At 42.6% G+C, this 15,091-nt stretch overlaps 1 protein-coding gene across 3 annotated transcripts in view; it reads left to right on the forward strand.

Annotated features, from left to right (window-relative positions):
• Positions 1-15,091, forward strand: part of PCDH7 (protocadherin 7) — a 303,573-nt gene that overhangs the window by 133,432 nt on the left and 155,050 nt on the right. The window contains exon 2 of one of the 3 annotated variants that reach the window (XM_074865955.1): positions 14,350-14,566. In XM_074865955.1, coding sequence (XP_074722056.1) covers positions 14,350-14,566 — 217 coding nt within the window. The remainder of the gene's footprint in view (positions 1-14,349; positions 14,567-15,091) is intronic. The other 2 variants (XM_074865956.1, XM_074865957.1) reach the window with 2 other exon arrangements.

Below are 15,091 nucleotides of genomic sequence, written 5' to 3' on the forward strand. Positions count from 1 at the left end.
CCATGCATCGCTACAGGCTTGGGGAGGTGTGACTGGAGAGCTGTCTGGAAGAGAAGGATCTGGGGGTTCTAATTAACAAGCAGCTGAACATGAGCCAGCAGTGTGCCCAGGTGGCCAAGAAAGCCAATGTCATCCTGGCTTGTATTAGAAATAGTGTGACCAGCAGAAGTAGGGAGGTGATAGTCCCCCTGTACTCTGCACTGGTGAGGTCACACCTGGAGTATTGTGTCCAGTTTTGGGCACCTCAATACGAGAGAGATATCGAGGTGCTGGAGTGAGTGCAGAGGAGGGCAATGAAGCTGGTGAAGGGCCTGGAGAACAAATCCTATGAGGAGCAATTGAAGGAGCTGGGACTGTTTAGTTTGAAGAAGAGAACGCTAAGGGGAGACCTCATCACTCTCTACAACTACCTGAAAGGACATTGTAGAGAGGTTGGTGCTGGTCTCTTCTCACAGGTAATTAGTGACAGAACAAGAGGGAATGTCTTTAAACTGCAACAGGGGAGGTTCAGACTGGACATTAGGAAAAAAAGTTTCACAGAAAGAGTGGTCAGACAGTGGAATAGGCTGCCCATGGGGGTGGTGGAGTCACCATCCGTGGATGTGTTTAAGGGTCGTTTGGATGAAATGTTGGGGGATATGGTGTAGGGGAGAACTTGTAGAGTAGGGCTGATGGTTGGACTTGATGATCCGAAGGGTCTTTTCCAACCTGAATGATTCTGTGATTCTGAGTAAAGGTGTATCTTTTGTCTGTGATCTGATCATCTCCATGATCAGATATAATTAGGAAGAATTCCGTATGGTGTTATCAGAAAATATGATAGTTTTCAGAGAGAAAATTATCAGATCTATTGCATTCTTAATAAATGTGAATCTAGTAAGGACTATCCTTACTAAGGTACTAGGAAAGACTTAGGGTTGCTGTTTTGCTGAGATGGACAAATTGAACAGCTCGTGGGCTTATTTGGGTAAAAGCGACTCTATCATGTTAATTCACAGTGCTGGCAGATGGAGCTGTGTTAATGTTGTGCACTGAAAATCAATAAATCTAAACATAACCCTCTCCTCTCCCTTGTGGGTATGTGCCTTATTTTTTCAGCACTTGGAAATTTCTCATGTCCATTTTTCTGTGAAATGTTACTGATGTAATTTTATCAACAGAAACACAAAATTAAGGATGTAGTATGTTTCTTCTTGTCAAAGTGTAGCTTATATCCTTACGTAGGGCATTGCGATAAATGTATGAGATAACCAACATTTTACCAATAACTTTTTGGAAATATTAATCCTGGTATTCATCCTCCTTCCCTCCTGTTTGTCTCATTAATATGCAGTTTTCTTTGAAACTGCAAATATTTTACAGATTAGGATCTAAATGAAGATCAGAGTACATGAAAAAAGTTCTTGTTTATGGAGGGTTTTTTTTTGCATTCATAGTAACTGATCCATAAATAGCATTTATTATGTATCAGCATTCTAGTGCTCATAATGTTCTTGATAGGGATTACATCTCATTTAACTTAAATGTTCTTGTTAGTAACAATTAGAAGACTACTATGAGTTACATAAACAGTAATATGCATACACGTGCACAGGGGTTTTTTAAGGCATTATATAGCAATCCCATACTTTTATGTTTTCATCAACTTTATCTCTAAAATGGGTGTAAAAAATAGGTGCCATAATTAATCTACCCTCAATTTTCAAAGTGTATAAAACCCAGTATTTCTATGACTGATGGTTGTTATGACTACGGCTATGTTTATTCAGATTATACTGTCTAAAATATATGGTGTTTTATGTATCAAAAAGGATGACATGTCAGAAAGAAGACAGTGAACCACAGTGTGGATATCCAATTTCTTCTGTTCTTAAAGTCCATTAAATTAATCAAATACAGTGTTCCCTAACTATGCAGGTAACAAACATATATTATGATCAAGGTCTATTTCTTTTTATCAGAAAAGCACAGGCCATGATGTTATTCCACAAGCCATGATGCATTCAAAATTTGCAGTGCATTTGCTTGAGAAGATCTGGGTCTCAGAATGCAATATAGAGGTCAGGATTCTGATGTTTGTACTGGAAGTAGAAGTGTAATAAATGCTGCAGAATAACAACATGCACATCATTCTTTAAGAAAAAGTTTCATCAGCATTATATCATACTCATTGATATTCTGTGTAATGGGCTGAATTGGCTCTACTGAACTAAATACTATGTGTTTTGTGTCACATAATTCCTACTCAGTACAGTACTGAAGAACAAAAGCAAGATGAACACCTGGATTTCTTTAAATAATCATTATTAATAATTTAGTAAATGCACATCGAATTTAGTTTAGAGGATAAATAATCTAAGGGATTTTCAACATTAGCTGTAAACCAGTCCAACTTCGCATCTGTCACAGGTATTCTTTATATGCCATCTAGGTAAGACATATATCCTTAAAAGAATATGGGAATGGGAACAGGATAGTCCTAAATCTTTGATAGTTCTTTCCAAAACTTATTTTAAATAACATTACTATCATTCTTGTAGTTACTGCAGATGTAATATCCAGGTGTTCTATGCTTGTGATCTAGTTGGGACTCATTTTCCAAAAAAGGGGGAGGGGTGCACCAGAGCAAAGACTCCCCTGTATCCCGTGGTGAGAGGGCAGGGCCACCCCCCACTGCCACCCATGGAGGTCTATGGTGAAGCAGATACCGATTTGTGGCCTGTGGGGTGCCCCACGCCGTGCCAGGTGACTGCCCGAAGAAGGCAGGGACCCCATGGGAAGAAGGCCCTGCTATTGTAGTCCAGTGCTGGGAGGATTGCAACATGCGGGGATGACCCATGCACCTGTGGAAGTGACCCATGTCTGAGAGAGTTTGTGGTGGACTGTCTTCTTTGAGAGTGGGACTGTGCTGGAACAGGGAAGAAATGCCAGAAGTTCCCCCCACCCTGAGGTGGAAGGAGTGGCAGGACTGACTGCACCCCCCATTGCCTTCCCCCTACACTTCTGGGGAGGGAGGTAGAGAGATTGGGAGCAAAGCTGAGTCCAGGAAGAAGGGACGGATGGGAGAAGGTGTTTTCAGGATGTGGTAATGCTTTTCACAGTCCTACTCTGTTATGTGTTGTTGTTAGTGTCTGTATTAAATTTTATGTTCTTTTTTTCTTCCCCTGAGTCTGTTTTTTTGCTTGTGCCATAATGGATGAGATCATCCCTCCCTGTTCTTATCTCAGATTCCTGGGTCTTTTGCTTCTCTCCTCAGTGCTGTGGGGAAGGGGGGAGTGAGGAGCTCTGTGGTACTCAGTTGCCCTCTGAGCTCAAACCATGACACTCTGTTCTTGTAATAACTGTAGATGATGCAAAGTGTTTATGGTGCAGCATGTCTTTGCCACAAAGTGACTTCAGGCAGATGATTATATCTCGAAAAGTAGGAATTGATTCATCACAATAATTGAATAAAACCTTATAAACCCTTTTATCACCAGGGAGGGAGTGGTAATATTTGTCTTTTCAGATGAAATTTCTAACGAGAATTTTCAAAGAGATTATCCCAAAGTGGTCTTTGGAATACTTTCCAAGTAAGAGCAACATGTAGGTGTTTGGTAACCATGAACTATAAGTTTTGCATCCCACCTTTGAATTCTGCAGGCCTTCTGGGCATCACTAAGTGTCATACTCTCCAGTTATCCACGGTCAGAGCTGCAGGTGTGCTTTTCCAAGGATAAACCTGAAAAAGGGGCAGGGTCTTCATATTTTAAGGGTAGGTACCATTGAGCTTAGGTTTGAATTAGAGCGTCACTTTTACTGCTTCACAGGCAATCTGTACCCAAAGGTCCTCAGCATCTTCTAAAAAGTGCTTGCTAAACTGTGGCCTGTGGTTCCTTGGGAGTTTGAGAGTTACCAGGTTATCATATGGTTATCAGGTCAATAGGGCCTTTCAAATGTAAATTTTAATGTTTCCTCTTGAAAGTTTGATAACAGGCAAGCATTACAGTCTATGGGAAATTATGGGAATTGCTTCCTTAATTTTCACATTTTCTCAACTTATCATGGTATCTCTAGCAGCTAATTCCTTCCTGGACAGGTAGGAATAGCCTATGGGACAGGGTCTAAGTAAATCCAAATTCTGGGAGATTCACAAATTTGGTATCATTGTTCCAGAACTTAGTAGTAATTGACGTATAGTGACAGAATAAAGGAACTGATTGCATGAAGTTTTGGTCCATCAAACAGTTCACACCTTAAGTACCGATCTAAACAAGGATTTATGAAGTTAGACTTTGTGGGGTCCATAAGATTAGTTATGATGTGATAAAGATAAATCCTTAAGTGGAAGTTAAGGAGCCATTTTAATATATCCATTAGATAGTAATAGCCAAGTTCTTAAAATGAAACTTCACTAAACTCCATAGAAATTGGTGGTCTTGCACTATTTATACCATGTAAAATGTGTTCCATTTTTTCCTTTAAATGTATATGTTATGTATGTACATACTAAGTATGCTTACTAGTATGCTTAAATATTTATTATGAGAATGTACAAATTACTCTTGCTTGTTTGTGTGTGATTCCACAATATATTTTACCATATATTTTCAAAGTATGATTTACACTAGATCTTGCTTTAAAGCAGAATACTGTTTCCCATCAGAAACTAGTATATGGATATTCCTTACATACCCAGCTATTTTAATTCAAAGTAGATTTCTATTCCAAGCCTGTATATTTATTTTCACTAAATACTATTTAGCACACTAGTATAGTATATATACCCATACATTTACCAATACATATACTCATATATCACCCATGCAGCCTGTACCTCTCACTGCACAGAAAGAGGAACAACCAGAGGGTGTGCTCACTTGAAAGACTCCCAAGATATGGGAGTGTAGGCTCGTGATGTCTTGCAACATGGCAAACAACTCTTTCACCTACAGATTTGCAACTGCAGAATAAGGTCAGTGCCCTGGTAGCAGACAGTAGCATGGAAACTGCTTGAGGAAACATCAGAGTAAGAGACCCTCTTCTAAGTGGGGGTGGAGGCCCCATCTGCTGACCTGGCCTGCTGTTTAGCGAGGTTTGTGGTGTGCCAGGTGCTCAGGTGCAGGATGCCTTGCAGAGACCCCTGAGGCTTATTCCCTCTTTGGACTATTATCTGCTGCTCCTCATCCACACAGGCACCAGTGGCACTGTGAGGATGTTGACTGTATCAGGGCTGACTACACAGCTCTAAGGAGAGAGAGTGAAGGGCACAAGGGACTTCATGGTGTCTCCTCAGTTCTGACAGTGAAAGGCTTGGGAAGGAGCAGGTAGGTCCTGTGGGACAAGGATTTTGCTTTTAGACCAATGGACCCCCTTTTGGAGGACTGAGGGCATCTGGAGAGAGACAGGATCCACCTGACAAAGCTGGCAACCGCATCTTTTCCACCAGTCTGGGCATTTTGGTGAGGAAAACTTTAAACTAGGAATGGCTGTTGAAGGAAATCACAACCCACAGTCAAGTAAGGAAGTGGTGGGCAGAGGTGGACAGCAAAGCATGAAAGGTGGTAGGTACAAGAGAGATCTTCAGAATAATAAAACAGAGTGAAAGAGGGTCCACCTCAAGGATGTCATATATACAGAAATAACACAGCCTGGGAAACAAGCAGGAGGAACTGTAGCTCTGTGTGTGGCCTCAGAAATATGACATTGTTTAAATTACTGAGCTGTGGTGGGACAACTCATGCACCTAGAGTACAAGCTCTTCAGGAAAGATAGGTGAGCACAACAGAAAGTTCTGTCAGCGGCGCTAGTTCTAGGAGGAGGCAAAACTTGATCTTAGGATCCATCTGGGCATTGCACCAATGAGTTAAGCGTGAGTGAAGAGAAATTATTTTCTTATGTCCTTAGGCAGTTCCCTGAGCTGTTTCCTGAATAATAGAAGTACAATTTAAACTGTACTAGCAACTTTCTCATACATAATAAATAGTGTATCCATATTTTCCAAACAAAAATATCTCATTTCTAATGTAAGCAGAAATGGCAGCTGGTCACCTGACATGGTAATAATATGAAGAAATAAATGTAACTTCAATATCAAGACAGTGGAAAGATCCTGTCAGTTTGGTCACTGTAATGAGAATAATAGACTTCACTGGACTAGTGAAACCTTAACTTCTACTTGTACATATTCTTAAGTGATCTGAGAATAGTCATACTGGAAAGAAAGAAAAGAGCCTGTTTATAAGATATGAAATATTGTCTTTGTCATCTTTTTATATATTTAGAAGTCCTATGGAAAGCACATTGTCCTGGTTTTGGCCAGGATAGAGTTAACTTTCCTTGGGCTGAGAGGGAGCTCAGCTAGAGGACTGGGTCCGGATCGATCACTGGAGCATTCCATACCATGTGACATCATGCTCAGTATATAGGCGAACGCATGCTCTCTCATGCCCCATTTCTGTTTCCGGGTCAGCGTGGCGGGATTTTCTGGTGTGGTTGGATCGCTGCTGGCGGGGGCGGGGGGCGGGATGCGTACCTGTTGCCGCGCTCGGTAAGCCACTGCTGCATTTTACCCGTTTTGGACCTACTATTGTTACTGATGTTTTTGTTACTATTACTAATTTTTCTTTTTATTCAACCTACAAATTTCCTCTTTTGTCCTTCCCCTATTTCACCGGGGATGGGGAGGGGGGAAGTAAACGACTGGGCACATGGTGATTGGCTACCGGCTGAGTTCAGGTAAAGCTCAGGTTCAGAAATTCAGGTATTTCAAATATCCTTGGAATGTTGACATTAACATGGTCATCTTACTGCTAGGAGCCAGTGTGTTCCTGCATGTGGTTCAGGCTTTGTTCAGGGTTAAGCAACTATTTAAGAGTATCACCTGGAGATCTACCCCAAGGTTGGAGAATTATGAGTGGCTGGGGGTGTGGCGTAGCATGGGCAGGTACCTAGAACAGTGGGCACCTCTGGTGTATTGGAACTTCACTCCTTCACAGGTGCAGAATCCTGAAGAACTAGTAAAATATTTGGAAAAAATATGTTGTCACCCGGGTAATTCCAGAGAGACACAGCTCACTGCAATGTGCTGGGGCATAGCCCACGCTTACCAAGTGCTATTAAACACTGTTCAGCACCCTCAAAAGGAAGAGAAGGGCCCTGGATCTGGAAATAAAGTAACAGAAACTGCAGCCACTACAATCCCGAGGACAGGCGCTGCAGCTGAACCAGAGAACCAACCCATGATGGTGTCAGTTGCTCCCATACATAAGAAAAAATACACAAGAAAATCCTCTTGCAGTGTACAGGGTGGCGATGAACCAGGCTCATCACACGAGCAGGAGGAGGAGGCAGACACAGTGATAAGTCACCTGATCCTTATCCCTGAGTGAGTTGCAAGACATGAAAAAAGATTTCAGCCACCATCCAGGTGAGCAACTCCTTACCTGGCTGCTCTGATTCTGGGATAGCGAGGCCAGTAGTGTGGGATCTAGAGGGTAGAGACGCCAGGCAGCTGGGATCCCTGTCTAGGGAAGGGGGTATTGACAAAGCCCTTGGAAAGAAGACACAAAATCTCAGTCCCTGGAGGCAACTTCTGTCAAGTGTGAGGGAGAGGTATCCCTTCAAGGAAGATTTTGTATGTCATCCAAGTAAGTGGACCACTATGGAAAGAGGCATTCAATACTTGAGGGAGCTAGCCATGTGGGAGATGGTTTACTATGACCCAGATAATGCACGGCTACCCACAGATCCAGATGAAGTCCAATCCACCCAGCCCATGTGGAGGAAGTTTGTACGGAGCACACCCTCATCATATGGCAGTGCATTAGCAGTAATGGACTGGAGAGACAAAGAGGGACCAACAGTGGAAGAATTGGCTAGCCGACTACGACAATATGAAGAAAGTCTCTCTTCCCCCCTCATTGCAGGTGTGAAGAAATTATTTCAAGAATTCCAGCAATTTAAAGAGGACATGTCCTACTCCCCACCTACACGGACTAGGATCTCGGCTATTAGGAGCAGTCGTTTCTCTACTCAAGAGAACCAGTACACACCACGGGGGAAGCTGTGGCATTGCCTGCATGACTATGGAGAAGACATGAAGAAATGGAATGGAAAACCTACCTACCTCCTAGAAGAGAGGGTATATCAATTGGAAGGAAGAACAAGTACAAAATGGGGTTCTTTTAGGAGAAATGCTGCTCTGGTTTCCAGTAATCAAGTGCCCAAACAGAGCAGAAAGGTCGACTTTGTTCATGATCCTTCGAGAAGAACTTCTGATTTGTATTCACAAGAAGTGAGTGATCAAGATGACACTGAAACCCGTGCACACCACACTAACCCATTTGTCGTTAGCGGGTATTATGACCAATGTTAAAGGGGCCCTGCCTCCAGCCAGGTGGAGGACAGGAACAACCAAGTTTATTGGCCTGTGTGGTTTCGATGGGGTGACACATCTGACCCCCAGCAGTATAAGGCTTTAGTGGACACTGGTGCTCAATGCACCCTAATGCCATCAAGTTTTAAAGGAGCAGAACCCATCTGTATTTCAGGAGTGACAGGGGGGTCTCAACAGCTGACTGTATTGGAGGCCGAGGTGAGCCTAAGTGGAAAAGAGTGGGAAAAACACCCCATTGTGACTGGCCCAGATGCTCCATGTATTCCTGGTGTAGATTATCTCAGGAGAGGGTATCTCAAGGACCCAAAATGGTATCAGCGGGCTTTTGGTATAGCTGCCTTGGAAACAGAAGAAATTAAACAGCTGTCTGTGTTACCTGGTCTCTCAGAGGATCCTTCTGTTGTGGGATTGCTGAGGGTTGAAGAACAACGGGTGCCAACTGCCACTACAACAGTGCACTGATGGCAATATTGCACCAATCAAGACTCCGTAATCCCTATCCATAAACTGATTCATCAGCTAGAGGGTCAAGGAGTCATCAGCAAGACGTGCTGCCCCTTTAACAGCCCCATATGTCCAGTGTGAAAGTCTAATGGAGAGTGGAGATTGACAGTAGACTATCATGGCCTGAATGAAGTCACATCACCGCTGAGTGCTGCTGTGCCAGACATGGTAGAAGTTCAGTATGAACTAGAGTCGAAGGCAGCCAAGTGGTATGCCACAATTGATATTGTTAATGCATTTTTCTCCATCCCTCTGGCAGCAGAGTGCAGGCCACAGTTTGCTTTTGCCTGGAGAGGTGTCCAATACACCTGGAATCGACTGCCCCAGGGGTGGAAACACAGCCCCACCATTTCCATGGACTGATCCAGACTGCGCTGGAACAGAGTGAAGCCCCGGAGCACTTACAGTACATTGATGACATTATTGTATGGGGTAATACAGCGGAAGAAGTTTTTGAGAAAGGGGAGAAAATAATCCAAATCCTTCTGAGAGCCGGTTTTGCCATAAAGCGTGGTAAGGTCAAGGGTCCTGCACAAGAGATTCAGTTTTTAGGAGTAAAATGGCAAGATGGATGTCATCAGATTCCAATGGAGGTGATTAATAAAATAACAGCTATGCCCCCACCAACTAACAGAAAGGAGACACAAGCTTTCTTAGGTGTTGTGGATTTCTGGAGACTGCACATTCCAAATTACAGTCAGATTGTAAGCCCTCTCTATCTAGTGATCCGGAAAAAGAATAATTTTATATGGGGCCTGGAGCAATGACAAGCTTTTGAACAAATGAAACAAGAAATAGTCCATGCAGTAGCTCGTGGGCCAGTTCGTACAGGACAATATTTTAAAAATGTGCTCTACACTGCAGCTGGAAAGAATGGCCCTACCTGGAGTCTCTGGCAGAGAGCACCAGGGGAGACTCGGGGTCAACCCCTGAGGTTCTGGAGTTGGGGATACAGAGGGTCTGAGGACTGCTATGCTCCAACCAAAAAGGAGATATGGACAGCACATGAAGGGGTCCGAGCTGCTTCAGAGGTGATTGGGACTGAAGCACAGCTCCTCCTGGCTCCCTGACTGCCAGTACTGGGCTGGATGTTCAAAGCGAGTGTCCCCTCTACACACCATGCAGCCGATGCCACGTGGAGTAAATGGGTTGCATTAATCACACAACGGGCTCAAATAGGGAGCCCCAGCTGTCCGGGAATACTGGAAGTGATTACAAATTGGCAGAAGGCAAAGATTTTGGAATGGCGCCAGAGGAAGAGGTAGCACTTGCTGAAGAGGCCCCACCATATAATAAACTACCAGATAATGAGAAGCGATATGCCCTGTTTACCAATGGGTCTTGTTGCATTGTGGGGAAACATCAAAGGTGGAAAACAGCTGTGTGGAGCCCCACACGATGGGTTACTGAAGCTGCTGAAGGAGAAGGTGAGTCAAGTCAGTTCGCAGAGGTGAAAGCCATTCAGCTGGCCTTGAATATCGCTGAGCAAGAAAGATGACCAGTGCTCTACCTCTATACTGACTCATAGATGGTAGCAAATGCCCTGTGGGGTTGGTTACAGAAATAGAAACAGAGCAACTCTCATCTCAGAGGCAAACCCATCGGGGCTGCTGAATTATGGCAAGATATTGCTGCTCGGGTAGAGAATCTGGTTGTGAAAGTACACCATGTAGATGCTCATGTACCCAAGAGCCGGGCCACTGAAGAACATCAGAACAACCCACAAGCGGATCAGGCTGTTAAGATTAAGGTGGCTCAAGTAGATCTGGACTGGCAACATAAGGGTGAACAATTTATGGCTCGCTGAGCCCATGACTCTTCAGGCCATCACGGAAGAGATGCAACATATAGATGGGCTTGTGACCGAGGGTTAGACTTAACCACAGTTGCTGTTGCACAGGTAATCCATGAATGTGAGACGTGCTACGATCAAGCAAGCCAAACAGTTAAAACCCATTTGGTATGGAGGATGATGGTTAAAATATGAATATGGAGAGGCCTGGCAGATTGATTATATCACACTTCCACAAACTTGGCATGGCAAACACTATGTGCTTACAATGGTGGAAGAAGCCATGGGTTGGTTGGAAACTTATGGGGCGCCCCATGCCACTGCCCGGAACACTATTTTTAGGCCTTTTAGGCATGGCACTCCAGAAGGGATTGAGTCAGATAATGGGACACATTTCCAAAATAACCTCATAGACGCTTGGGGCAAAGAACATGGTATTGAGTGGATATGTCACATTCCCTACCATGCACCAGCCTCTGGGAAAAATGAGCAATACAATGGGTTGCTAAAAACTACACTGAGAGCAGTGGGTGGTGGAACTTTCAAACACTGGGACGTGCATTTAGCAAAAGCCACCTGGTTAGTCAATACCAGAGGATCTGCCAAGCAAGCTGGCCCTGCTCAGTCAAACATCCTACATACTGTGGATAGGGCTAAAGCCCCTGTAGTGCGCATTAGAAATGTGCTGGGGAAGACCGTCTGGGTTACTCCTGCATTGGGTAAAGGTAAACCCATGTGTGGGATTACTTTTGGCCATGGACCTGGGTGCACTTGGTGGGTAATGAAGAAGGACAGAGAAATCCGATGTGTGCCTCAAGAAGATTTGATTTTAGGTGAAAATAACCAATTAATTGAACTGTTAAATAATCCTGTTATTGCAATTGGGGCCTCACAACATCCTCCTGCCACATCCAAAGCCTTCTGCTCCACCGACTGAGCCAACTTCACTTCATTCTTCCATGCTTAAAGACTGTCATGACAGATGGAACCCAAAGTTATGGACTAAATGAACTCAGTAGACATTTTGGAAGGATGGCCCATAGACTAAGGGAATGATATCTGTGAGACGTGGGAAAAGGGGTGGTGATTCCTTAGAATGTATTTGAAACCTGAGCATAATGTAAATGGTATGGAATAAAGGGTGGAGACTGTCCTGGTTTTGGCCAGGATAGAGTTAACTTTCCTTGGGCTGAGAGGGAGCACAGCTAGAGGACAGGTCTGGATCGATCATTGGAGCATTCCATACCATGTGACATCATGCTCAGTATATAGGTGAACACGTGCTCTCTCACGCCCCGTTTCTGTTTCCGGGTCAGCGTGGCGGGATTTTCTGGTGTGGTTGGATCGCTGCTGGGCAGGGGCGGGATGCGTACCTGTCGCTGCGCTCGGTAAGCCACTGCTGCATTTTACCCGTTTTGGACCTACTATTGTTACTGATGTTTTTGTTACTATTACTAAATATTTTTTTATTCAACCTACAAACTTCTTCTTTTGTTCCTCCCTTATTTCACCAGGGAGGGGGGTGGGGGCAGGAAGTAAACAACTGGCCACGTGGCGGTTGGCTACCGGCTGAGTTCAAACCACAACACACATGAAGAGAAACCACTACTTCCATAAGTTAAAAAACAGACAAAAGAAAATTGGTTGCTCACATCTAAAACCATAGCTTAGATAAAGACATTTTACCTTTCTTTACATTTATTTAGTTACTTCTTTGAGGGAATTAGTGTGTGTGTAAATTAGTAATAACATGATACAGAAGGTATTATTGAAATATGAAAATACAATAAAAATGACGCAGACATTTTGCAAGACAGACTACTGCTAAAGGGCTTTATACTTCCTGCATGATTCAGAACCAGGAGGAAAGCCTTTATAATTCCTGTGCAGTTCAATGAAGGGATTCCTTCTGAATACTCCTGGAAGGGAAAGATCCTACTGAGCATCTATGGGGAAGATATTCAAATTGTATATTGTAGATAATAGCGTCTTAACATATCAGTGCTAATCCTCCTCTATGCTTTCTATTATTTCCACATTAGTGAAAGGAGCAGCAACTCTAAACTATTTTAATGTGCTCTTTTAACGTGCATTATTTGTGCTCTTCATTCTTATGTTTTGCTCCTCTATTCTCCTTGCATTTGAAATGATACAAAGCTCTAAATCACATTGGTATAAAAGCACTCTGCAGCTGCATAATAGAAGGAAACTTCAAAAGGTCAAAAACTCACCATGAGAATACCATGACTCTTCCCTTAGAATTTTCTCATATTTCTAGCAACACTCACATTTATAAACTTTTGATCTACTTGTGCCAGGAACACTTACTGTTACATTTGTAGTCCAACCTATTTCTCATCATCACTATCTATATGTTCAAAACATTTTATCTTCAAAGAAAATTGTAAAAACTAACTGAAACTTCACCCACCCCTCTACTTGTAAACCTAATGTGGACTTCTATTTTTCTGGGCTTCTGAAAGGGGTTGTAGTTTTTGTTTACTCCCTTCTGGCCTGCATAGACGTTTCCACCCTATAGTGACCAGAGGTGCCAGTGGGGGTGATGTATGCCTGTGTCTTGTTTTAACATGGGATTGAAACACATTTGATTCCAAAGGTGGGCAGCACTCTCCGACCTCACATTTTAAGCGTAGGAAAGTCTGCATAGTGTCTTATAAAATGGATCTATTGGTGTTTGTTTTAGAAGGTCCTTTCTAGAATATCAGATATTTCTCTGTGGTTTTCTAGCCATGCAAATAGTAAGATATTTCAATTGTATCATTAAAATATTTGAAATGTATCATTGCTGCTGAGTATAGTTCAAATCATAGGAGAATCCCCCAGCCTCTTACTGAGAATTCCACCTGTCCTCAGTGTCCTCTGAAATGTGAAGGATCACCTCTCCCACTTCCTGGATGCTCACTGGTGCCAAGGTTCAGCATGCAGGCTTTCAGAGCAACAGTAATATCTGTCATTTTGAATGAATACAAATCTTTAACAATCTATGTTTGTACAGTCCCAGTGGAAACATGTGGTGTCAGCTGTGCTCGCAGTACTTTAAAGGCTTTATTAAGTCAGCTGGCAACACACCCTGTCTCCAGGCACTGAATTTTATGGCAAAGGAGCTAACAGACTGAACCCTTTTCCCGCCCCCCCCCCCCCTTTTTTTTTTTTTTTTCTCCTTTCTCATGTCAACTAGCTTTCAAAACCGCAGGAAGCGATTTTTAAAAAGGCTTATGGGTGTGCTGCTGTGTTGTTAATACCCACAATACAGTTTACAGGTGAGCATTTATAACCACCTGCACAATCTTACACATACACACGCACACACTGTCAAGTACCTTTATGCAATCCAATATAAACTCCATTCAAACTATTACTATTGAGTAAAAGAGGAATTGTACAGAATTTATAAATAATTATAAGACAGTTTTCTTAGCTCATGCAGCCATTTGAAAGGCTATGCAAAACTGTGGGAAGGTTCTGGACCGTATATCACAGTAAAAATCCACAGGTCCAGTGGCCTTTTATGGACTGTACTTGCTGTTTGCTTTAATTTAGACAAAACTGTTTAATTGGTAAATGTTAAAATATTAGTTTGCTTAAGTCATGTTTTGAGAATCAGTTGTTCAAAGACCGAACTTTTCAGTGACATTCAGAATCTTTTCTCTTGCAGCCATTTCGTAGAGTGACGTTTTCTGTTGTGAGTCAGCCTCAGGACCCGCATCAAGGGTCATTGCAGAGTTGCTATGACAGCGGTCTGGAGGAGTCAGAAACACCAAGCAGTAAGAGTTCATCAGGGCCAAGACTGGGTGCCCTTCCACTCCCAGAGGACAACTACGAAAGGACTACGCCGGATGGCAGTGTTGGTGAGGCAGAGCATATGGAAAATGGTAGGGGCAAACACGACATTCACACACATAATCTCACTAGCAAGTGATACTAAGTAGACTTTGAAAGGTCAGTCCACAAACATAAATAAATATATTAAATAGCTAAAATTGTAATTATTATTTTATTTTAAAGTTTGTTAAAATGTAGATATACAAAATAATGGAACATAACACTTGTAATAAACCCAGCACTTTCTTTTCTTTACATGATTTAAAAACTATACTGCAGAAACAGTTAAAAGACTGAAAAAAAAAAATACCAGTAGAGGGCTGGGGAAATGGTAATTGAATTAAATTCCATACTTTTAATTTTAGATAAAAAACCATAAAGGACATGTATTCTCTTTTCCTTCCATTTTTGGTTCAACAACTACTTAGGAAATTTCCCAGAACGTAGTATGTACAGCATCAGCAAAAGAAAGCAGGATTTAAAAACCCCACTCTAGAGAATTCCCTTTTCTCCCAAAATGTTATATAGTCTGTTTTCAAAATAACACTGAGTGTCAAGTCCATTCTTCATTATTT

The sequence above is a fragment of the Strix uralensis genome, chromosome 4 (assembly GCF_047716275.1).
Source record: "Strix uralensis isolate ZFMK-TIS-50842 chromosome 4, bStrUra1, whole genome shotgun sequence".
Lineage (NCBI taxonomy): Eukaryota > Metazoa > Chordata > Aves > Strigiformes > Strigidae > Strix > Strix uralensis.